This window comes from Camelus ferus, chromosome X, assembly GCF_009834535.1.
Source record: "Camelus ferus isolate YT-003-E chromosome X, BCGSAC_Cfer_1.0, whole genome shotgun sequence".
Lineage (NCBI taxonomy): Eukaryota > Metazoa > Chordata > Mammalia > Artiodactyla > Camelidae > Camelus > Camelus ferus.
Genome location: NC_045732.1, coordinates 41717014 through 41740593, shown reverse-complemented (window position 1 = coordinate 41740593; position 23580 = coordinate 41717014). Strand labels below are relative to the sequence as shown.

The 23580-nt window shown below is 45.1% G+C and overlaps 1 protein-coding gene across 1 annotated transcript in view; it reads right to left on the bottom strand.

Moving 5' to 3' along the window:
* Nucleotides 1-14239: 14239 nt before the first annotated feature.
* The window catches only part of SMC1A (structural maintenance of chromosomes 1A), a 34731-nt gene continuing 25390 nt past the window's right edge, over nucleotides 14240-23580 (bottom strand). Inside the window, exons 20-25 of the mRNA XM_032475884.1 lie at nucleotides 23190-23346; nucleotides 22628-22782; nucleotides 22353-22504; nucleotides 21157-21226; nucleotides 20760-20870; nucleotides 14240-20327 (exon numbers count right to left, since the gene is read on the bottom strand). Coding sequence (XP_032331775.1) covers nucleotides 20244-20327; nucleotides 20760-20870; nucleotides 21157-21226; nucleotides 22353-22504; nucleotides 22628-22782; nucleotides 23190-23346 — 729 coding nt within the window. The 3' untranslated portion in view covers nucleotides 14240-20243. The remainder of the gene's footprint in view (nucleotides 20328-20759; nucleotides 20871-21156; nucleotides 21227-22352; nucleotides 22505-22627; nucleotides 22783-23189; nucleotides 23347-23580) is intronic.

Sequence of the window (23580 nt, the reverse complement as noted above, 5' to 3'; positions counted from 1 at the left end):
ACCCGAGCAAGTAATAGAAGCTCAATAAACGTTCACGCTCCACCCCCCGCCCCACCCCCAGTATGCCTTGGTGTCATCACAGCACAAGGTCACAGTAGGTGCTCAAGATGTGATTTCTTCCCTCTCTTCTGCTCTGACAATTGTTTCTCTAAGACCCAGATTCGAGGCAAGACTACCATTAACTCCCTCAAACCTGTTTCCCAATGACAATGTTGGGGACAATGTGGAAAGTGACTTGGAGTTGATTGGAGTTGGAGTGCCACCACAGCTGTACTGAGCTGTGTGGCTTTGGCAAGTCCCCTAAGTCTCCCAGTGCCTCACTTTCCTCACCTATAAGGGGAGAGGGAAGAATAGCACCTACCTCCGTGGGCGCCCTCACTTTCCACCCACAGCGCACCCCTTCTCTCCCACCATGCCTCACCTCCCTGCTCACTTGGCTGGTTTGGCCTCACCCCGCTTCAGTGCATGAACCAAGCCAGGCTTCCTCCCACAGCAACCACGCCCAGGAGCTGAGAGGAACCTACCAGGAATCGAGTGATGTCAGGCAAGCTCTTTTAGACAGGAGTGCACAACCGCAGAGCTGAACCCAAATTTCCTTTGTCATTCAACCATTCATGCACCTGAAAGCATGCGATGACTGTGTGCTGACCCTTCTTCTAGGACCAGCCAGGTTCTGGGCTCTGCCAGACACAGAGTCAGCTGCCCTCAGGGAGCTTCCACTTTGTAGGAGAAAGAACCCCAGACGTCAATTCCATACAGGTCAGGGCAGAGGGGACCTCTGGGGGCTGTGGGAGCCCAGAGGACAGGATCTAACCCTGTTTGGGAATCCAGGTAGGCTGCTTGGATGTAGTGACCATTGAGGTGAGTTCATTAGGTTCAGGGTGTCAGTGTGAAGGGCCTTTCATGCAGAAGACTTTGCAAAGACACCTAGAGGAGAGCCTGGTACTTTGTAGGAACCAGTTGTAGTTAGTTTCATGGTCAGAGCACAGTGTGAGGCCAGGGTGTCAAGGGATGAGGCTGGAGAGGTTTGACAGGGGCCAGAACTGGGGATGGCCTCAGTGCCAAACAAGGAGCTAGAACTTTATCCTTGTGGGGGGATGGGGTGTCACAGAAGGAAGCGATATGTTGACTTGCATGCCAATGTCGTCTATGCAATGCACTGCTGGTGTGCAGAAGAACAGGTTAAAGACGGCCAGTCTGGAAGCAGGGAGCCCGGGAGTAGACTTGAGGTTGTCCATGTGAGAGATGTTGAGGCTGGAGCAGGGCAGTGGCAGAGGATGAGGAAAGAAGTTGGAGTAATCGGGAGACAGAAAGGAAAATCAGCTGGACTTGGCGAGGGATTGGCTATGAGGAGAGGAGGAGTTTGGGTTGCGCGTAAGTGAGAGAACACAGAGGAAACATATTGCACAAGTGCTAATTGGGGCGGGGAGGCGATAGTTAAGGCAAAGATAATGGTGGGAGGAACTCTGAGGGCCGAGAATTCAGTGTGGGTTAGCAGGGGCAGAAACACCTTTCTGGAGGAGGTGGGATTCAGGCTAAGACTCACTGTGTGACCTAGGGCCTGCCACTTTATCTTCCTCTGGTCTGTTAGGTTTCTGCTTGCTAAATTGAGAGACAGAGAATGATAATGAGAAGTGAATGACATGAGAGAATGTCCAGGAGGTGCCCAGCACCGTGGGTGATTTGGAGGGGGAGACGTGGGGCAGGTGTCTCTGGTCCAGGTGGGGTGGGGCTGGGCTGCCATTTGTGCAACAGCAATGCCTGTGGTGGTGGGAAACACATACTTTCAGAGGAAGGAGGTGTGTGGGGATGGGATAGGTGACCTGAACACATGCATGTTGGATTTGAGGGCATCAAAGTTCAAGGCAGTCAAATCAGTCTTACCCTGGGAGGCTGTATCATGGCAGTCAGCAGTGGGGGTTTCTCTGAACAAACGGCTACTTCCTTAGGAAATGCCTAGGCCTGGGAGGCCTGAGGCCTCTGGGTTCTGATCTCAAGCCATCACCCGAGTTGCTGTGTGACACTGAGTCAGTTCTAACCCACTTTGGGTCCTAGGTTTCCCATTTGAACAACAACAACAGTAAAAAGCATATGTTTGTTGGTGGAGAAGTGGATGAAATGTTTTCAGAGGTCCTCTCCAGGTTTGTTACACCTCAGTTCTATGACCCTGAGTCCTTTTTGAAAAAGTCTAGTCCTGTCTCCATCCCTGACTTACTGTGTGGCCTGGAGCCAGCTACTGCACCTCTCTGGGCCTATTTTCACATCTGGAATATAAGGAGATGGGGCAGGAAAGTCTCCAACATCCAATGATTCTCCGTGGAGGACGCTCACCCTCTTCTCCAGCTGATCGCCTCAGACAAATCAGAGGAAAGCGAGGTGCTGGTCACAGACGACCCCCCCCTTCCAAATCTTCCGTCTTCTCCCACTGCCCTCCCCTCCCTACTGTCAGGAGCTTGCAGCACTGGCTCGCTTGCCAAACTTGTTGCTATGACAACGGTTACAAATAACTCAGATGCAGACAAAGATTTTAACCCAAGAGCTGCTGGGCCAAAGGCTTCTTCCTCCCTCCCCACATCAGACCGAGGGAACAATCAGACAAATTCTTTGAGATCAAACTACTCCCTGGCTCAAATGCCAGCTAGGGCTCCTCAGTGTCATAGGATTAAGTCCTGGTGTTGAGGCCCTCCTAAAACCTGATTCAAATCTTTTCAGTCGCATTTCTCACTTGCTCCTATTAAAAAGTGGTCACTCCTATTTTTTGAGCACCTACTGTCTGCCAAGCCCTGTGTTGGGTGCTTTGCATTCTGTAGCTAAGAAAATTTCCCCAGAACTCTGTCATATAAACCTTGTTATTCCCATTTTAAAGAGGAGAAGTTTGAGGCTCATGGATGTGACTTAAGTAAGGCGGTCAGAGAGTCAGAATTCAAACTCAAATCCACCAAATTTCCATACATGGGCTTTTCCCATTGCTAATGGTTGTCAAATGTTGGCCTACACACTTGGTGCATATCCAGATGATCTGGGGCAGTTAAAAATTCAGATTCTAACTTGCATTCAAGAAGGTGGAACACATCTGTCTCCTCTAACTCCTGAGACCTCATAAAATAAGAGTAAAGGAATCAAGTGTATAAACCCACATCTCCATAGAAAACTGGAGGAAGTTCCATCAATCAGGGAGAGATTTTAACAACTTTCTGGCAAGGAGAAAGGGGCTGGAGGGGTGGTGGGTGAGAAAGCAGGGCAGGGAAAGGTAGAGGTACAGTCCACACGTGGGAGAGGATCCGCAAGGAGAGTGCTGGTCTATCCTGCAAAATTCCAGCAAAGCTCTGGTGCAGAAAGGTATCTTGTCAGTGGGAGTGAAATATAGAGCCCCCAACAAGTGGAGAATTGAAAGTCTCTGTTGACTCTCCCACCCTCCCTCTAACCTTCCTTGTGCTCGTGGGTAGAAATCACAAGAGCTAAACATCTACACTCAAGCAGAATGCAGAGAGTTCCCCAAGGAAATCAAACAGTCCCAGAGCAAATCCTCCACTTTCTGGATGTAGAGGTCCTCCAGCAGACTGTGCCGGTCCCCACCCAGTCCCCTCAAGATGAAATCTAATACTGGACTTGGCAAACCCCTGCCCCTTCCACAGGCTCCCAACCGATCAATTTTTTTTATTGGTTTCATCTTTAATCAATGGGCTGAACATCTGTGGGGAGATATGCTAATAGCTTTATGAACAAACTGATGAAGGAAATGGTAAAACTAAGGCTGGCCATGTTTCAAGTGAAAAAAAAAAACCCAAGCAATTATTAAATTCAGGAACACAAAAAAGGCCAAAATACTCCAGGTAATTATAGTACATTTCTTGGCTCTGTAGCAACTACTGATTTACTAGGAATTGGGATATAAACATATTGGAAGAGTGAAGGGAAGGAAAATAGGAATGTGTGTGTGGAGGGGGAAAAAATCCTCTTCTACCATAACGTAATAAGTTGTCAAGAAATAATATCTCAAATTACTAAGTTAAGAAAATGTAGCATGAGCATATTGTATAGAAACATGATGGTCCTTCAGTTCAAAATCCTTTCAGCTACAAGTAGCAAAAAACCCAACTGACAGTGGCTTAAACACATACGGCATTATTTATTCATTTATTTATTTATCTTTCAGAAAGTTAATTTATTAACAGAAGTGTGGCATGGGTTCAGCTGCTGAAGGATGACATCAAGGATCCAGCCTCTTTCTAACTTTTTCTTCCTGAACGTGGAGTCTTCATCCTCATGCTCATCCCCTCGTGGTCACAAGATTGCTGTCACAGCTCCAGGCAGCACGACTATATTCAAGGCAGAAAGAAGGAAGGGGACAGTATCGGCTCTGTGTGTTTCAGGAAAGCAAAAGTCTTTTCAGAAGGCCCCCAGGTTGGGGCATAACTGGGGCACATAGCCATCCCTAGCTGCAAGGGAGGCTAAGAACATTATCTAGTTAGTTCTTCAGCCTCTGAGGGGGAGATGGCAGGGAGAAGGGGGTTGGGAGTGGTAAATGCCAGAAGAAACAGCCATAGTGTAAAGCAGTTGGCTCTAGGGAGCAGACTTGCAGTGGGAAGGAGTGGGACAGGATATTGCTGGGGTTTATTATGAGCTCTTTGGCACTATTTTATTTTTTAACTATGTGCAAGTATTACATCGATGAAAGGTAAAAATGTAGAAATAGTGTTATGATTTCTATGAAGGAAAAACCTTTGTAAAATAAAAGCTGGTAGCAGTTTTCTGTCTTCAGAGAAAAGGACGTCAATTTACCTTAGAAGCAAAGTAACCAGAATAGGCTCTTTACTTGGACTAATGTATGTTGGGTATCCACCCCCTGATCTTAGAGAAAATTGTGCCATCACTATTAACCTGAACGTGGCTGCTGGAAACCAGTACAGCGCTGTGTAGCAGTTACATAGGTTGACTGTGCTTAGACAGTCTTGGTGCAATTTCCTGTCTGCCATTTATTAGCTCTGTGACCCTGGGCAAGTGACACCTGGGAGCCTCACTCTCCATCATTATGAAATGATGGTAATTCAAGTGCCTGGTTCAGAGTAAGCACTTAGCAAATGTTACCAACTGTGATTCTAATGTTAAACGTTCTGAGTAGTGACATAATTTGGGTGTACTTTAACAGTATTATGCTTTCACTGAGTTCATTTTTTCAATCCTATACACGGGCTTGGACTGGACTATCCCTGAAAATTACTATTCGCACTTGAGAGACGTGCATGCATATTTTTGCTGAGGCCTTTGCTCACAGAAGATACTCCGTTTGGATCATCAAGAAGTGTGTAGGCTTAGATTGCTGTTGACTCTTGTCAGAGGAAAGACTGTAAAAGGACTGGATTACTGTTTCCACTCGATATACTGTTATTTCACATCAAAAACAATCCACCCAGTGAAATGTGCTGCTCACTATTGTGATTGCCTTGCGTGGGCCATGGGGACCAGGTCTGAACTGTGGGAAGCAGGTGTGAGAATGCCTCAGGAAGAAAATGGATACGGGGAGTGTTATGCTGGAGCAGGAAACACAGTTGGCCTGGGAGTGGGGAACAGAGCAATGACCTCCTCTCTCTGATGTCAAGGTGAAAGCTGGAGACCTGGACACCAGGTGGGGAACACATGGCCCCAAACCATCCAGTTGGTGGATAATAAGCATTCCCACACATGATAGCAGGCCAGGAGGCTAAAGAGAGGGACAGCCAGTAAGCAGCCTCCTTCAGAGGAGCCTGGGTGACATTCTCCTGGAGAGGTAATATCTGGTATCCATTTACAATTTTCCTTTCTGGCCTGATAATTATCATCTGTTGTCCTCAAGACTCCAGTAAAGTTCTATTAAGCACACATACAGAGAAGATATTGCATCCATTTTTAAAAAAGGATGCTATGAAAAAGGCATCTTTGGAGAATAAGAAATAGTGCTTAGAAATTTTAAATGACTGCCAAAATAAAAAAGTTCAATAGATGATGAAGTCAAGAAAATGTCCCAGAATGCAGAACAAATAAGCGAAGACATGGAAAATATGAGAGAAAGTAAAAAGACAAAGACAACTGTCCAGGAGATCCAAAATCCAACTAACAAGACGTCTAGAAAAAGAACAGAGAAAATAAAAGAGAGAAAATTAGCAAAGAAATAAAACAGTGATTTCTTAGAGAAGGGGGACATGAGTCTTCAGATTGAAAAGTTCCAACTACCAGGTGCCCAGCAAAACAGATAGGGGAAAAAAAACACACTTTTGGGCTCATCATTGTGATCTTTCAAAACACTAAGTATAAAGGGAAAAAGTGTAAGCTTCCAGAGGTAGGGAAAATAGGTCACCGACAAAAAAATGAGAATAATATTAGCACCTGACTTCTAATCAGCCAACACTACATGCTAAAACAATACCTATGAAATTCAGGGGGAAAAGATTTTTAACAGAAAATTCTAAAGACAAACTATCATTCAAATATAAAGGTAAAGTAATGCTACATTTTCAGACATTTTCAGATATGCAAAGACCCCAGAATTTACCTTTCTCAAGAAGTTACTTGAGGATGTTCCCCAATAAAGCATGAAGTGTACCAGTCAGGGTTCTTAGATGCAAGTAACAGAAACTGACTCTAGTTAACTTAAGCAGCAAAGGGATTTATTGCACGGGTATCATGTAGCTCACAGAAGTCTGGAGACTCCGGCTGGAGAAGCCACAGCTAAGGCCACACGGGGGGAACAGGTGGGTTTAATGCCGCTACTGGTACTGCTCTATCACATGCCACTAAAGGTGAACTCTAACCATCCTCCTGTCTGTTCTCATTTATTCATGCTCAACTTCAGAATTGTGTTAATCATGCTTTTTAATCCATGGCACGTTATTTTCACTAGTCCATTCAAGGCCCCTCTTTTGCTCTATTTCACTGTATTATTTTTCCCTGTCAGTCCCCATTTTCACTCCCACTCTCCTGCCCACCGTAATGAGCTACTCTGGTGTATGTCATGTATATACACTTCCAATCCATATTCCCTACATCTACTTAGATATATGCATGTCCATGAAAAGATACGGTGTTGTTTTACATTTACACAAATGTTATTATGCTGTAAACCTCATTCTCTTTTTAACTTTTTTCACTTGACACTAGGTTTGAAGACCTATCTGTGGCTATATGTGAATTTAGCTGTTTTCTTTTTTTTTCATTTGGTTTTATATATTCCATCCTATGAATATATGATAGTTTGCTTATCCAGGTCCCATGGTGATGGTCACCTGGGGCGCTTCCAATTCTTCACTACCATAAGCAATGCTGCAACAAACCATCTCAACTATATTTCCTTAAGGACTCGTGTCAGAATTCTCTGGAATATATATCCAGAAGTGCAGTTGCTGGGTTGTAGGCATACGCATACTGAATTTCAGGAAGTACTGCCAAATTACTCTTTTGAATACCTGTACCAGTTTATACTCTCATGCAGTTTTCCTTTTCCTCACATCCTCATAAGCACTTGATAATATCTGACTTTCTACACGTTGCCATTCTTGTAGTGATTTCTCACTGTTATTTTAATTTTCATTTCTCTAATTATTAGCAGAGCTGAAAATCTCCTAATATATTCAAGTTTCCTCTTGTGTAAATTCAAGTTTCTCCTTCTGTTAATTCCTCTTCATATCCTTTGCCCATTTTCCTATTGTGTATACTATCTTCTTTTCCTAGTTATTAATTTTAGTCAGGTTTGCCCACTGCAAATATATTCTCCTCTTCTATCATCTACCTGTTAATCTTGTATATTCCTATCTCCTTTGCATTGCTTACTCTAGATTCAAAGCCATGAACAGAGTATTCAGCCTTTGCTGAAGTCTGACCACCTTCAGTTTCCATGGAGGAAGTGGGGCCCTGTCTCCCACTGGAGATTCACACGAGGCGGGAATCCCCCCAAACAAGATGGAGATTTAGTTGCTAGGCAGCTGTTGGAGTTCATTCCTTTAGTTGTCCAACATCCACATGTACTCTTCTTCCCAGACTTACTCTAAAAAGATGCTTTCACCAATATATTGCCTCATATGACCAAAAAATGCACTCATTCCTTCTCTAAAAGAAACAGCAAAAAGTATAAGTTATAATGCTTTCAGGTTCAAGCAATATAAAACCCAACTCAAACTGGCTTAAATAATAAATGCAATTTATTGGCTCACTTAACTGACAAGTCCACAGGCAGGGAAGACTTCAGGCCTGGTATGATCAGGAATATGGTTCCATTTCTCTGTAATTCTCTTGGCTCTGCCTCCTCCACTTGTCAGCTCCATCCTCCGGTAGGCCTTCCACATGTTCACAAGATGGCTAACAGCAGTGATCAGGCTACATGCTTCTTTGTTCACATCCACGGGAAGACAGGCTACCTCTTCCCTCAAAAACTGAACAAAAGCTTCCGTGTGATTGGATCATCTCTGAACCAATCATTACTGTGGCAAAAGGGAGAGATTACTCAGATTGGTTTATACCAATAAAGTCCTATACCTAGAGTTGGCAGTGGGGTCAATCCCATTCAAATTGCATAGTTGCTATACAATGGGGGAGGAGAGGAATGGATGTTGGGGAGCAACTACAAAGTCCACTACAAAGGAGTAAACTAAGAAAGAGGAAGATTTGGGGTCCAGGAAAGATTGGGTCCAACCCAGAAGAGTAATGAAGGGATGTCCCAGGATGACAGGTGTGCCGCAGGCCTACAGAGCAATCAGTCGAAATTGGAGCAGGAAGACGGAGGGCTCCAGGAGGGAGGTATCTGGGGAAAAAGGGGATTCAAACGATTTTATATTTTCCTTAAGAATTTGGAACAACTTAAGAAGGAGATAAAGTCAGACAATGCAAGGGAAAAAGAAAGGCAATTAGAAGCTCCAGAGGGGGGAAAAGCTGTGTAAGAAAAGAAATGTAATCCTAATATACTAATTGGAGCTTTAGGGAACAACATTTATATAATCATAACAACATAAACACTTTGCTGACTTTAAACTTTTAGAATGACCTGTCAGCAAAGTATGGATGACTTAATTTGGGTTATGGAACAGAAAGTAATTATTATTAATCTTGTTAATATAAAAGTAAAAGTATAAGTGACAGAAGTTGAGCGATTGAAAGAGGGAGTAAGTCTATCTTAAAGGTACAAAAGTAAGAAACAGAGGATATATAATTAATGATATGTTTATACTGGGGGCATGGGAGGAGAGCAGTTGGGTGGTATTAATATCAGGAAGTCAACAGATAATGGCTAAAAGTAAGAAATAAGTTGACAAATAGAAAAAATTGTATATTATTCTGAGATATGAAGGTAATTATCAGAAAAAGAAAAAAAAACAGTTATAAGTAAACTAGTAGATTTCCAGAACAAGATGGCAGACTTACCACATGTTTATCTCCACTCCCACCTGAAACCTTGCTAAAATGATAGTAAAGGAATAAAAAAAAAGATATAAAAACACAGTGATGAAGAGAATGTCCATCAGGAGCAGGTCCATCAGCAAAACAGAAATTCCAACAAATTTCTGGAAGATAGGAAGTAAATGGAGGGATGGTGACTGATGAAGCATGATGGAGGAAGCCACAGCCTGGAGTATGCATGGAGGTGATGCCACGGAGGAAGGAGTTGATCTTTCTCTGCAGAAGCCTGGAGTGTCTTGGGTCTTAACAATGCCAGGTATGATATAGAGTGCGAGTGAGATGTGGGGCTGAAAACAGATTAATTGGAAGGCTGTATATCGAACTGTTAACCCACCCCTTGTGTACAAGTCACAGCAGCCAGGTGTCTACCCATTAAGCAAAACCAGAGGTTTCTTATCTAAGGAAACTGAACCACCTTAGAGAAAATATCTTTGCATCCTGGCATTCAGGGACTGTGCAGCATAGCAGTCAGTTCTTCTCCAATTATCCTAAAGGAAAGCCACCAGTCACCTAGCCCTGTACCCCATACACAGAGCTTCCAATCAAATTTGTATTGTTACATTTATAAACATGATTAGACAACTATGGCATCTGAGAAAAGACTACAAATCGAAAGAGACCAAAATAGGCAAATGGGAAAAAACGAATCCCAAAGAAAACAAATATTTCAAAGAACACAATGAAATACAAAAATACCTGTATTATTCTCAGAGACATTCAAGATAATAGTGCATCCATTAAACAAGAATGGGACGCTATAAGAAAGGAAAAGAGAACATGAATGGGTATTTGGAAATTTTAAAATGTGATTGGCAAAATGAAAAGAAATATAACAGAAGAGTGGGAAGATAAAGTTAAATCTTCTTCCAGAAAGTAAACATAAACAAAAGGACGAGAGAACTAGGAAGGGAGGGGAGAGGGAGGGAGGAATTAAGTGTGGCAGTGGAGAGAACAGATGAAAATACAGAAGATCAATTCAGAAGGTCTAACATCTGACTTTACCAAGTTCCAGGAGAGAATAACAACAACAAAAACAGAAAAGAGGGATGTATCAAAGAAACAATATAAAAGAATTTCCCAGAGTTAAAGAACTTCAAAATGAAGGGACCTAACCAATGACCATCACAATGAAACTCCCAAACCTAAGCACGTAATTATGAAATTTCAGACCACCAAGAATACAATTTTCAAAAACTATTTAAAGAGGGAGTGGATGGAGTACAAGTACTTTTCCCTATTCCTCTCCCCAAGTACAACTAAAATCCTGGGACATTACATATAAACATAAGAAGGCTCTGAGAGGTGGAGAGAGGGCAAACCTGCTGGAGACCTCAGTAGTGGTGGAACGACATGGTAGTGAGTTCCCTGGGTTTGGTTTTCCTCTCACATACCCCAGACCTGGTGCTGGAGAAGATGGCAATTAGATAATAACCACTCTACTCCAGGCAAACACCAAAGAAAAAACTGTGGCCCCACTAGCAAAAGCCAAGTGGGGAAACTAGACTTCCACCTTTGCTAGCTATAGAGTAACTCCTCCCCATTCCCATGGGGATGGTATCAGAGAAGGTTGAGTGGGAAGCAGAACTCCCACCTTCACCCAAGAATAATGAGGAAACCCTCCCTCTAGGGTGTGAACAGAGATTGAGTGGAGATCCTGAACTTCCATGCCTACCTGGTGGTAGCAAGGCAGTGTCCCCTCTTTCACTGCTGGAACAGCGTCTGAGGAGGCAAGCTAGAACAAGGTATTTAAATAAGATCGTCATATTTAACACAATACCCAATGTGTTCAGGTTTCAATAGAAAATCACTCATCATACCATGAACCAAGAAAATCCCAGCCTGAATGAGAAAAGACAGTCAACAGACTCCAACACCAAGATGACAGAGATGTTAAAAATTATCTGACAAGGATTTTTAAGGAGCCATCAAAAATGCCTCAATGTACAATTAAGAGTGTGCTTAAAACAAATGAAAAAAATAGAAACTGTCAGCAAAGAAATAGAAGATACAAAGAAGAACCAAATGGAAATTTTAGAACTGAAAAATACAATAACCCAAACAAAAACCTCAGCGGATGGGCTAACAGCAAAATGGAGGGGCCAGAGGAAAGAATCATTTAACTTAAAGATAGAACAAGAGAAATTACCCAATCTGGAAAACAGGGAAAATAGACTAGAAAAAAGTACTGAACAGAGCCTCAGAGACCTTAGAAACTATAATAAAAAGTCAAACATTCAAGTCTTTGAGATCCCGGAAGGAGGAAAGAAAAAGCAATGGGTGAAGTTACCTAAAAGCAATGAGACTCAGACTGATATTAGACTCCTTATCCTTAAAATTGGATGCTAGAAGAAAGTGGAGCAATATCTTAAAAGTTCTATGGGAAAATGACGTTGAATTTCAAACTTTATAGCCAAGTCTAAGGATGGAATAAAGATGTTTTCAGATATGCAAAGACCCAGGAAGTCTACCTCCTACACAACCTCTCTGAGAAAGTCACTTGAGGATGTGAACTATCAAAACAATGAAAAAAATAGACAAAACAAAAAACTTGGTAATCAGTAAATAGTAGATATAACCAAGGAAAGCAGTGAAGGAAAGTCCCAAAAATGACAGCCATGCATCAGGCCTAGAGAGCAACTAGTTTAGATTTGAGAAAGGGATGGAGGGCTCCAGGAAGGTTTTTTGGTGGGTAGGAGTGGACTTGATGGAATACGTAATGTAATAGAGATTTTTGAAAAGAAAAAAATGAAATATGTGATAAAGTAAAATGATGAAAGAGAAAAAAGAATTAGAAACTACAGAAAAAAACAAAAACTGGTACAAGGAAGAAGTTATAAAAGTACATTAAGTGGTGATGCAATGAACAATATTTACAGTCATATTAATATAACTGTTTATTGCTTTTCAACTTTTTTTAGAACCATGCTATCAAACTATAGACACAACATACACAGAAAAACCTTAATCATGATTACAGAACAGAATTCAACGTTACCAACTTTGGCATATAAAAGACCAGATGATAGAAGTTGGGAAGCTGATGGTGGGGAAGAGGGCAAAAAGTAAAGATATTCTCATCTAACAAAGTTCTGGTCAAGAAATATTATCTCTAGCTCACGGAATAAGGAATAATGGTGTTACTTAAATTCAGAAAGGTATCTAATAGAGAAACTAAGTTATATTAGAAGCAGGAAGACAAGAGTTGAACTGGGTGTAAATTATCTAAATCCTGTCATAGCAGGACAGCAATGGGTAATGTCTGAAATTGATAAGACAAATGCCCACATAGCACAGCATATTATTTAGATAGGGAGATAACATTCAGAAGAAATAACTAAAAGTGGCTGTTAATAATTAAAAGTTACAGAGTGGGGGTGGCGATGTGTGGGTCAATAGACTCTTCTGATGTCCTTTTGTACTGATTTGAGTTTATTGATTTGTTTTCTGAATAGTGTGCATGTATTTCTTCTATTTTGAAATGAATGTGTATTTAAAATTAATTTTTAAAAGCAGAAAAAGAACATTCCTGGCCACCACTTACTCCCTCTCCACAAATTCCCTTATCCCTGAAGACCTAATGGCAGCAGAATATAAAAAAACTTTCAGAAACCTTGCAGTCTCCCTTCCTGCTTCTCCCTTAAATGCAGCGCTGCTGCAGTCAAACTGGAATTCGCCAGATTTATACTCATCTCCTTGCTTGTTTTCATGTCTCCTAGGCCTGGAAAAAAATTACTCCTTATCTCTACCAGTTGGAATCTTCCCTATTCTTCAAGGCTCAGCTCAAATTCTACTTCCTCCAAAAAGTCTTCCTTAGTACCCTGGAGAACTTCTTCCTCCCTCCTTGGCAATTTATGCCTCTAACTATAACACTTACACGTTCGTTCTTCAAGTATGTTATTTAGGTCAATGTTTCATGCCCCCAACCATCTTTCACACCCGCTACTGGAGTGATCTTCCTAAAATACCAATCTGACTCTATCACTTCCCTGCTTCAAACCCTTCCACGGCTTCCTATTGCCCAGAGTTAAAGCTAAGCTTGATCGCCTGGCTTCCACCCCTTCTTCCACTAGACGGGACAGTGCCTGCATCTCCCCAAATCCATGTGCTTTCACACCCTTAATATAACTTTGCTTAGGCTGCTCTTCTGCTTGGAATGTTCTTTCCCCTCTTTCCACATGGTAAACAGCAACTCTGCCTTCAACACTCAGTTCAAGTACCCCATTCTCTATAAATGCTGTCCTGAGTACTCCCTCCATCCCACCCCACCCCAGGAAGAACCATCTAGTGGTCTTATATGCTCTACTTTGCCTCATCTAGACTTGTTACAGCTGGTGCACTTATCTGCTTATCTATCTGAGTCCCCAATTAAACTGTGAATTCCTGGAGCTTAAGGAGTACGTCCTATCGCCAGAACCAAGCACAGGGCCTGACACCCAGCAGGAACTCAACGTATGCTTGCTGAATGAATGGATGGAAAAGTGATGACCGAGTGAATACAGGAATGAACAAATGAGCAAATGAGTAAATGCTTATACTAATGCATGAATGAACAAGTTAATAAGTGAATGAATGAGTTATACATGAATAAGCGAATAAATGAATGATGAGTGGGTGAATGAGTGAGAAAAAGAAGCCAATAAGTAAATAAATGAAAAGTGCCTGTGCCAGTGAGGAGATGAGGGAAGAATGAGTGAATTCCCACCTCTGTGTCTTGGTTCAAATTCGCCTGGAAGAACTTTCTGCCTTGCTCTCCACCCACCTAGAGTGCACGCCAGTGTTAACCTCTTTTAGAGTACAAGGAACAGACACACTCAGGTTAGTGACAGAGATTTATTGAAGCATTCACAGGGAATAAGGAAGACAAAAACAGCTACATAGGCAGCCTCACAGAACAGAAACTTGAAAATGTTCATGATCCAGAGCAGCTCTAGAGCCTGGCTTATCTTGTCACCCCCTCAGCTGCAGGCATCTGTTGCTCCCTTCTCTAGTGCTTCCCGAAATGGTGACTCAACTTCTTTCTGGCTGTATTTATACTCCTCCTACTGCTACTGACTACCTTCTTTCTTTTCCCCTCCTTGCCAGCCCGTGGCCTTCGGGGCCTCCTGGCTCCTGCAGCTTCCTGGCTTCAGTTCCAATTAATCCAGGGCTCCTCTGCACTGTAACTTCTGCTTGCCTTGTATATCCCACTGCCTCTTTGATTCCTGTTGCCTTGCTGCCTCACGGTTCCAGCTGCCTTGTGGCTCTTGCAGTCTCTTCGCTTCCGCTGCCTCATGGATCTTGTCTGTTCAAGCCTTCTGCTGCTTCGTGGATCTCACAGATTCAGGGTTTTGTCTCATGGTTTCTGTTCCTCACGGCTACTGCTACATCGTGGCTCCTATTGCTTCATGGCTTGTGTGTCCTTTTGGCCCATTGTCTTGTTGCTTCATGGCTTCTGCTACTTTGTGGCCCTACGTTCTCATGATACGTCCCATGGTTTCTGCAGGTTTCTCCTGGCTTTTGCTGTTTAGTTTCTGACACCCCCTCATCCACCACCACTTCTGCCTTGCTAAATTCTAATTTCTGGTTCACTTCTGAATGTCTCACATCTGGTCTCCCTGAAAAAAAGATCTGATGGTTTCATACATTTGCCATTCGATACAGGCCATCCCTAGGAGGCGGAGTTCTTACATCAGTTCACCTAATAGGCCACTGGCCAGCCTAGGGATTGGCTGTCCTTGAATAAGATACTATCCCAACTTAACCATCTACAGCCAGGATTGTGAGGTCACATGGTACAGAGCATGGCAACTCATGCTTAATAACCCCCTTAGAAGGGACTGTGGGCATGGCAGTTCTGCTGAGGGTTTCTGGAAGGGGGCAGTGTAATTGGCAAGCTTCTTGTTGGCCTGTCCAGGACATCAACCTTCACGGCCAACCCATGCCCCTCATTCTCCCTGGCCTCCTCTGCCTGTCCTGATCTGCAACGGGAGAAATCAAGGCTCTAGGAGCGATGTGGGAAGGGAACTTAGGTTCCAGTTCTGGCTCCAACACTCCTTAGTGGCAGAGCCTTGGGCAAGATTCTTCCCTTCTGAGCGCCTCAGGAGGGGGTTGGACAAAGTCTGTAATTCCCTTTGCAGGTCTGACATCTGGGCATCTCCCTTTAGATTACTGTATAAAGGATATGAGTCTTATCTGGGGAAGCCCTCAAAAACATCTCTTGGGGTAGGAAAGAGGGAGTCAGAGTCCTGGTTTTGAAGAGCCTCACTACACACAGGAGGTGCTTAGCCAAGATTTATTGAACTGGATGAATGAATCAATGCCAGGGGTTGGGGGAGGGACCACACAGCACACAGAGAATGTTCACCTAACTTGAGGGAGGAATTCCAGTTGCTGAGGAGGCTGGAAGGAGATTCTGATTCAGATGGATGAGGAAGGAAAATGGGATAGGGTAGGAATCTTGGCTATTAACGAGTATTCACTCTATCCTTTCAGTCACCCTCCACATCCAATAACCAGTCACCAAATCTGGTTCACCATCTTCCCTTAACAGCTCACACCATACCACCTCCAATCCATTCCCACTGCCCTTGCTGTTGAGTAGGCCTGGTATTTTCAACAGTTCCCTAACTAATCTCCCTGTCTCCATTCTCTCCCTTGCAAATGTACTCATTCGTGCATTCATTCATTCAAAACCTATTTACTGGGTGCCTATTTGGGGTCAGGCACTGTACTTCTTGCTGAGGATATACCCGTAGCAAGTAAAACCCAGGCTCACCCTTGTGGTGCTTACAGCTTATTCAGAGAGGCAAAACAAGCAAATATAAAACAGTGTGAGAACTGAACAACAGGGAAACTGCAGGCATGGGAACATACAGCATGAGCATCTAACCTAATCCAATTCCGCACTGCCCAGTCAGAAAGGAGTTTGCTAAACTCTCATCTGGAGTCTCCCCTGCTTAAAACTACCCCATGGCTCCCCTGCTGCCTTCCGCCCATAGCTCCCAAACCTGCTGTACCCTAGAGTCTTGTGCTAACTCTTATAAGCACTCAAGAGCCTGAGGCCTCCACCCCAGTTACAGAAAATTGACCTTTTAGAGGCTGGGGCCCAGGATGACCCAAGTGTTTCTGGTGCACAGCCAGTTTGGGAACCACACAGTACTACTACAAGGTAAATCTGAACTCTGAAACCAGGCTCTTCCAACTCTTTTCAAATCTGGTTGATTACCTCTCCAGCTTCATTTCCTGCTGCTTTTCCCCAGCCCAGGAAACCTTATGCTTCAGTATTTCTGAATTGCTCTGCTGTTTCTTATCTTTGGGTCTTTGGCATACTGTTTCCACTACCTGGAGATTCCTTCCACTTGCTCTTCAACTGGCTGATTCCTGCCAGTCCCTCAAGACTTAGCTCAGGTGTTACCTCCATGACTAGGATGCCTTCCGGGAACCTCAACCTAAGCTAGATGCTCCTCCTTTTTCCATGCTCCTGTCAGAGCACTGATCACACTGTTTTATGAATTGCCTCCCCGATTAGACAGTGAGTTCCTCAAAGGCAGGATAATGATTTGACTCATGTTTGTGTCCCTGGTGCACAGCACTGTGACTCAGAGTGAAGTAACCAACTAAAGGTAGACACTGTCATGGAGTATTCTTCAACTCCCCTGGACCAAGACCACCGGGTCCAAAGCATAAGGGAGGCAACCTAGTGTCCTCCAACTAGCCCTAGGGATTTTATTCACATCCAGCTTGCTCTTGGAAACACACCATGGTGTCTGCTCTCCTCTGGGCACAGCCTTCACTGAGCACATGTTGCCTTGTGATGACAGGAGGCAGTGTGGCACAGGGGGAAGCACTGGGCAAGCACAGAGAATATCCCAGTTGAGGTTGAGGTGCTGCCACTGAACCCCTGAGATCTCAGACAAGTCATTTCACTTCCTTGATCCTCAGGACCTAAGTCCTTTGTAGCACTTGTGTTCCTATGTGCCAGGGCCTTAGTCCAAGTGGCAGCTCATGTAATCCTTTCTACCCTGAGGTAGAGATTAGTTATCCAGATTATTATCCATACCTACTGAATTAGATTTACAGGGATGGGACCAGAACAAGGAGCTCCACATCCTTTGGACAGGGAACTGTTGCTTTTCATTATAAGCCCTTCTGTACTATTTTATTTTCTAACTGGTGTATATATTGCTTTGATTAAAAAAAAAAAAGAAAAAGGAAAAGGAAAAGCTTCACAAGTGATTCCGGTGCACAGCCAAGGTTGATAACCACCCTCACAGTAGAGAAAGCACAAGACTGAATTGGGTCTGGATTCAAACCTTCACTGTTATCTAGTAGCTGTGTTACTTAACCTTCCTGGGCCTCAGTCTCCTCATCTGTGAAGTGGGGAGAATAGCAACTGCTATCTGTAAAGGCCTGTGAGGATCTAGGTGCCAGCCAAATTGTTTCAGATATTATTTCATTTCATCTTCCTTACACCACTGCAAGGGAGGTGTATATTATCTCCTTTCCTATGTGAGGAAACTGAGGCTCAGGGAAGTGAAGTAACAGGCTTAAGTTTCTACAGCTAGGATTTGAACCAGGGTGACTCCCAAATTGTGCTCTTCCACGTATGCCAGCATTTCCCAAATTATGGCACACATACCAGTAGTGGTATGTGACTTCTTTGGTTGAACACAGACAAATTTATTTTGTTTTGATAGTTATGCCTTTTAATATGTATTAGAAAAATACATACTTAGCACATCAAACCCGTCATTTCACGGTTATCACTACTTAGGATAAAATCAAAGTAGATAACAATATTAGACCTAAGACAACCTCAAGAAAAATATTGAGTAAATAGTACAGGAGGGCAAAAACAAAAATATAAATAGCCTATGACTCTGCAATTCAACTTCTAGGAATCAACCCCAGGCAAATTTTCTCTCTCTGCCTCTCTCTCTCTCTCTCTCTCACACACACACACACACACACACACACACACACAAATGTTCCTGTGTTTTATCCTATGACAGCAGAACAGAAAACAGTCTTACTGTCTATTACAAGAGAAATGGGTAAATAAAATGTGGTAGAGTCACACTATGGCAATCCACATAACAATTACAAAGGATGAACTGCATCTACATTTAGCAACATGCATAGATCTCAAAAACATTGCTAAGCAAAAAAGAAAATTGCAGAATGATTCAATATACCATCTGCATTAAACACAATATTTCCAATGAATTCATATGCAAAAGTGTTAAAACAAAGTCTAGATGGATGTACAACAGACATTAAGGCAATTAAGACGGGGAGGGGGAATGGCAGTCAAATGAAGCTAGCTTTATTTCTAACAATCTAATTTCTTAAAAAGAAAATGGATTCGTGCATTCCTTGCGTAATCAGAACTGACTTAACTTTTAAAAAACAAAAACATAGCATACAGATCAGGACAAAGTGATGGTCTGATGGTATATGTGAACAAGCAAAGACTGACCTCATGGCAGCAGACTCTGCTGCCTCTGCACGGTCCCTGCAACTAATATTAGTTCCTAAAAGGGACGTCATACACACTTGGCAGGGATGTGGCCCAGGCTACCTCTCCCCTATTTCCTCACAACCCAGGTTGGGGCCCAGGCACTCAGTTATCATACATGGTCGAAGCATTAGGCTTCCTTAGGCCCTCTGCTTACCAGGTAAACCCCACCAGTGCCCTGGAACTTTCCCAATAACCAGGGCACTCTGCATCTCCCAGATTTGGAGGCTCCTTCTGACCCTAACAGCTGGGATCAGAAGCACTCAGGGGTTGGGCATGAGAAGGCTTGGATTCTGAGGGGTTGGCACCTAGTGGGCTCCAAGCAGGGATAAGGCCTCCAGTGAGGAGTTTGACATCATTAAATCCTATGAGGTAGGTAAATACTGTTAGCCCCATTTTACAGATGAGGAAACTGAGGCACAGAAAGGTCCAATGACTTGCCCAACATCAAACTAGTAAGTGATAAAAAATGGGCCTAGAACTGTCCTCAGAGCCCAGGCTCTGCTCCTAGTACCCAAACAAATCCTACCAATTTGTCAAGGTCCAGCTCAAATGTGACCTCCAGGAAGCCTGGAGGTGATCGTCCTCTTCTTAAATTCAAAGCACCTATACAAGATTCTGCTAACTACGGGAACTCATGAACCCACTAGCATTTCCTTAGTAGGAGGGTAGAGATCATGTCTGATTCAGTTCCATATTCCTAGCATACAGCCTGACAAAACAGAGGGTGTTCAGTATGTGTCTGATGAACACACGAATGAATGAAAACATGAATGAGTGAATGAGGGCAGTTTCATGTAACTGCCTGAATCCTATGAAGTCCAGAATACTTTTGCCCAGCTCTGGGGTGCTGTCATACTAAGCTCTCTTGGAATCAAATTCAGCCTAGGCTCCTTCTAAAATGGGTCTCCAATATCTTTATTATTTTGCAAACACACCCACATGCACACATGCAGGCACATATACACACACATACATACCCACACACAAGCAAAATGCAGGGGGGCCCAAGGGACCCATGATCATGGTTGATGGGAGAAGGTCCAGGATGAGGGAAGGGAGGGATGGACAGATGACCCTGTTCAGCTCAGTTCAGCTCAGCTCAGCACCTCCTTCCAGAGGCCAGGATGCTCCCTGAAGCTCAGGAATTTTTGCTCCAGAACTAACATCACCTCTGTTCCTCTTCGTGCTTGATAGCAGTGCCTAAATCCCATGATTATACCAAACAGGGACAGGAGGTAGGGGAAGGTTGGGAGCCAAATATCCAGAGATTGGGAGAGGGAAGGCTTAGGGATCCAGACAGGGCAGGAGGGCAGAACTACTGCTACTGCTCATTGGGGTTGGGGTTGGCATCTGGGTACTTGGTGAGGTCGAAGGTCAGGACTTTGCTGATCACACAGTCCCCTTGCTGAAGGAGGAGGGAGAAAAAGAAAAATAAAATTGTAAGGAGAGAATTAAGAGGGGTCTAGCGCCCCAGGACTGGGGGCCTCAAACCCTCCTCCCTACATAACCTGCCCAAAGCCCAGGCAATGTTCTCTGGGTGTAAGAGGATGTGCTCGGTCCCATGTGCCTTCTCTCCCTACCTACCTCTGCACTCTCCTCCTTTGCTCTGCTGTCTGGATGCCTCTGCCTGGCCTTTCCACCTGTCCCCAAATGCAATGGCCCTGCCCAGCTGGGCTGGCTAAGCCTCCAGGGCAGAGCTCCAACAAGCCCAGATGGCTGTTCAGGACCTGAGTCCCTATGCTCCCCCACCCCCATGCCCGTCCAGTGCAGCCTTCCCTTCCTGCCCTGGGGACTCAGGCAGGGAGTAGGGCTGGCTCCTGAGCCAGGCCCGCCCTACCTCAGGGTAGACGCCAATGAGGCTCTCTGCCTTGGTGTAGAACTCCTCCTTGAGAGAAATGACGATGGCCTGGAAGTTGCAAGTCGACTGCTCCTTGATGTAATTTGCCACCTGTGGGAGGGGCCGCCGAGCACTTAGCAGGGCTGAAGCCCTAACACTCCCCATCTTTTCCAGTCAGAACCAGAGGCAGATGGGGTGGGGTAGGGGGGTGGAGGGGAAGGGGGAAGAGAGGCTGAGAGGAGGCCAGTGACTAGCACAGTGAGGAAGAATCTGGGCCCAGCCTCCCGGGCACAGAGAGCAGGCAACAGGAACGGCTAGGGCGCACTCAGGAACTGTTCCCTGAAACCCAGCCCTGACCTGGGGCCTCCCTCCCGGGCCCCACTTTTCTTGCACCCACCTTGCCAATGTTGGTGTTATCCAGGGCAGCATCGATCTCATCCAGGACGAAGAAGGGGGCTGGCTTGTAGCTGGGAGGGAACCGGTAGGTGAGCTGACACAGATGGGGGCAGGGGCGGGGCAGGACAGCCCCAGGGCCCACCACACAGGCCAGCCTCCCCTTCCACTTCTTCAGAGATTAAAAAACCTAAGTCTAAATGATGCCTGAGCCCCTAAAAGCCAACATACCAACTGAGCCCTCCTCTGCATCCAGCCCTGTGCTCCAGAATCCTGCAGAACCAGGAGAAGACATGGTCCTCTCTGGAGTTTCCAGGATGGTTGGGGAGACAAAGCTGCCCTAGGCTCTGGCCATACTGACCAAGCTACTTGGAGGTCTACCCCAACCACCCACACCATGCTGTCACATCTCCCTGCCTCTGCACATGCTGTATCCTCTACCTTGGAACACCTACTGGTCTCCCTGGCTAACTTCTACTTATCCTTTGCGTTTCCTGCTCAAGTGTCACCTGCCCTTGAAAGCCTTTCCTGGCCACCCACACCCTCCCAGATTGGGTTGGTGGCCCTCCTCTGTGCATCCACAGCCCACATGCTCACCCATTTACAACACTTAGCTCACTGTCTGTTTACACAGCTGGCTTCCACTAGACCATGAGCTCCTGGAGGACAGAAGCCATGTCTGACTCATCTGTGTACTTAATCTCCCAACAGGGTCTGGTACATAGCAGCCCTCGAGAAATGTTCATTGAATGACACTGTACAATCAAGCGCTAAGTTTTTGGGGGGTCAGATTCAAGTACTATTGGCATTCAGAAGGGGGAGGTCAGGGTATGCCACAGTGGTCGAAGCAGGCTTCCTAGAGAAACAGGAGGAGGAAAATGAGATGTGAAGGGATGGTAGGTGACGGTCAAGCTAGATTTGCATGAAAAGGGCTTATTAGCCAGCAACTATGTGAGCAAAAGCTTGGCAGTGGGACTGAATACATGCAGGGGAGGGCATGCTGAGTGGATGAGGGTGGATTGGGGAGACAGTTCCAGGAAACCAAGGCCAGATATGCTGTAATAGGTAGGGAAACAGGGGTGCAATCCAGAGTCCATCACATCTTCACCTCCACAGATCTCTGCATATCCTTGGACCTCAGAGCCTTCAGTGGCCTCAGTTCAGTCTCTCCACCAACTGCCCTGGGGGGCACGGCCTTACCTGTGTATGGCAAAGAGCAGGGCCAGAGCTGCCACTGTTTTCTCGCCCCCTGACAAGTTGTCCATAGGCCGGAAGCGTTTGCCAGGAGCCACACAGTTGTAGTTGATGCCATCCAAGTAGGGCTCCTCAGGGTTCTCAGGGCCCAAGAATGCCTAGGGGGAAAGCAGCTGGGTCAGGGTCTGGGTCTGGGTCTAGATGGGGATGAGGACAGGAAGCCTGGGGGGAAGGGCAAATGAAAATAGTAGGGGCTAGCTGGGTAAGGGGCTCCAGCCTACCTGGGCACTGCTGTTACGGGACAGGGCCTTGTAGATCTCATCAATGTTGGTGGCCACAGATTCAAAACAAGCATTGAAGCGGTCAAAGCGCTCCTTCTTGATCTGTTCAAATGCTTGCTTGGCCTTCTTGGCTCGTTTTCGGGCTGCCTCAAACTCTGCCACAAGGGAAAGACAGGTGATCCCTCAGTGGCCGGGCTCTGCCAAGGCTGAAGACCATGCCCTGACAAACATGGCCTGCAAGTGACAATCCACGGAGCAGGGACATCCCAGAGGGAGAGGAATGCCTGGGGAAGATCCCAGGAAGACGGTTCCACCTTTGCACTAGGTGGCTGGCCCACCTGCGTCCAGTGGGCTCCACCAGCAACCAGTTGTATGGCCTCAGACAGGTCATTCATCTCTCTAAACCTCAGCAGTTTTCTACCCTATAAAGTAGGTGTAATAATCCCCACTGTTCAGGACTCTTAAGAGTTTCAAGTAAGAGGGCATGTAAAAATGGGAGCCCCTGTCTTATCTCCAGCCTCCTGCCTGCATTTTAGGCCCAAGTAAAAGAGGGACCCCTCACCGTCTGAGGTCTCCTGGAACTTGTCTCGGACACTTTCCAGCTTCTCCATGGCCTTCATGTTCGGAGCAGCAATACGCTGGAGCACACTCTGCTGCTCATTCAGCTTCTGCTGCAGTGTGTTCATCTCCTGCTTGATCTCCTCCTCGGCCTGGGCATCCTGCAAACCCCAGGCCCAGCAACATCAAGAAGGGCCAGGCCCCTGAGCCCAGGTCCCTACAGAGATGCTTGTCCAAGCGGGGGCCTGGGCACATGTTCTCAGGCAGAAGGCAGGTTCTTCTTCCCTAACAGATCTTGCACACGGTAATCATTCCCACCATCCCTGGAAATGACAGGCTGATGTCGCTTTTCTCATCTCTAGCCCTTCCCCCAGGTCCTGTTAACCTCTCCATCT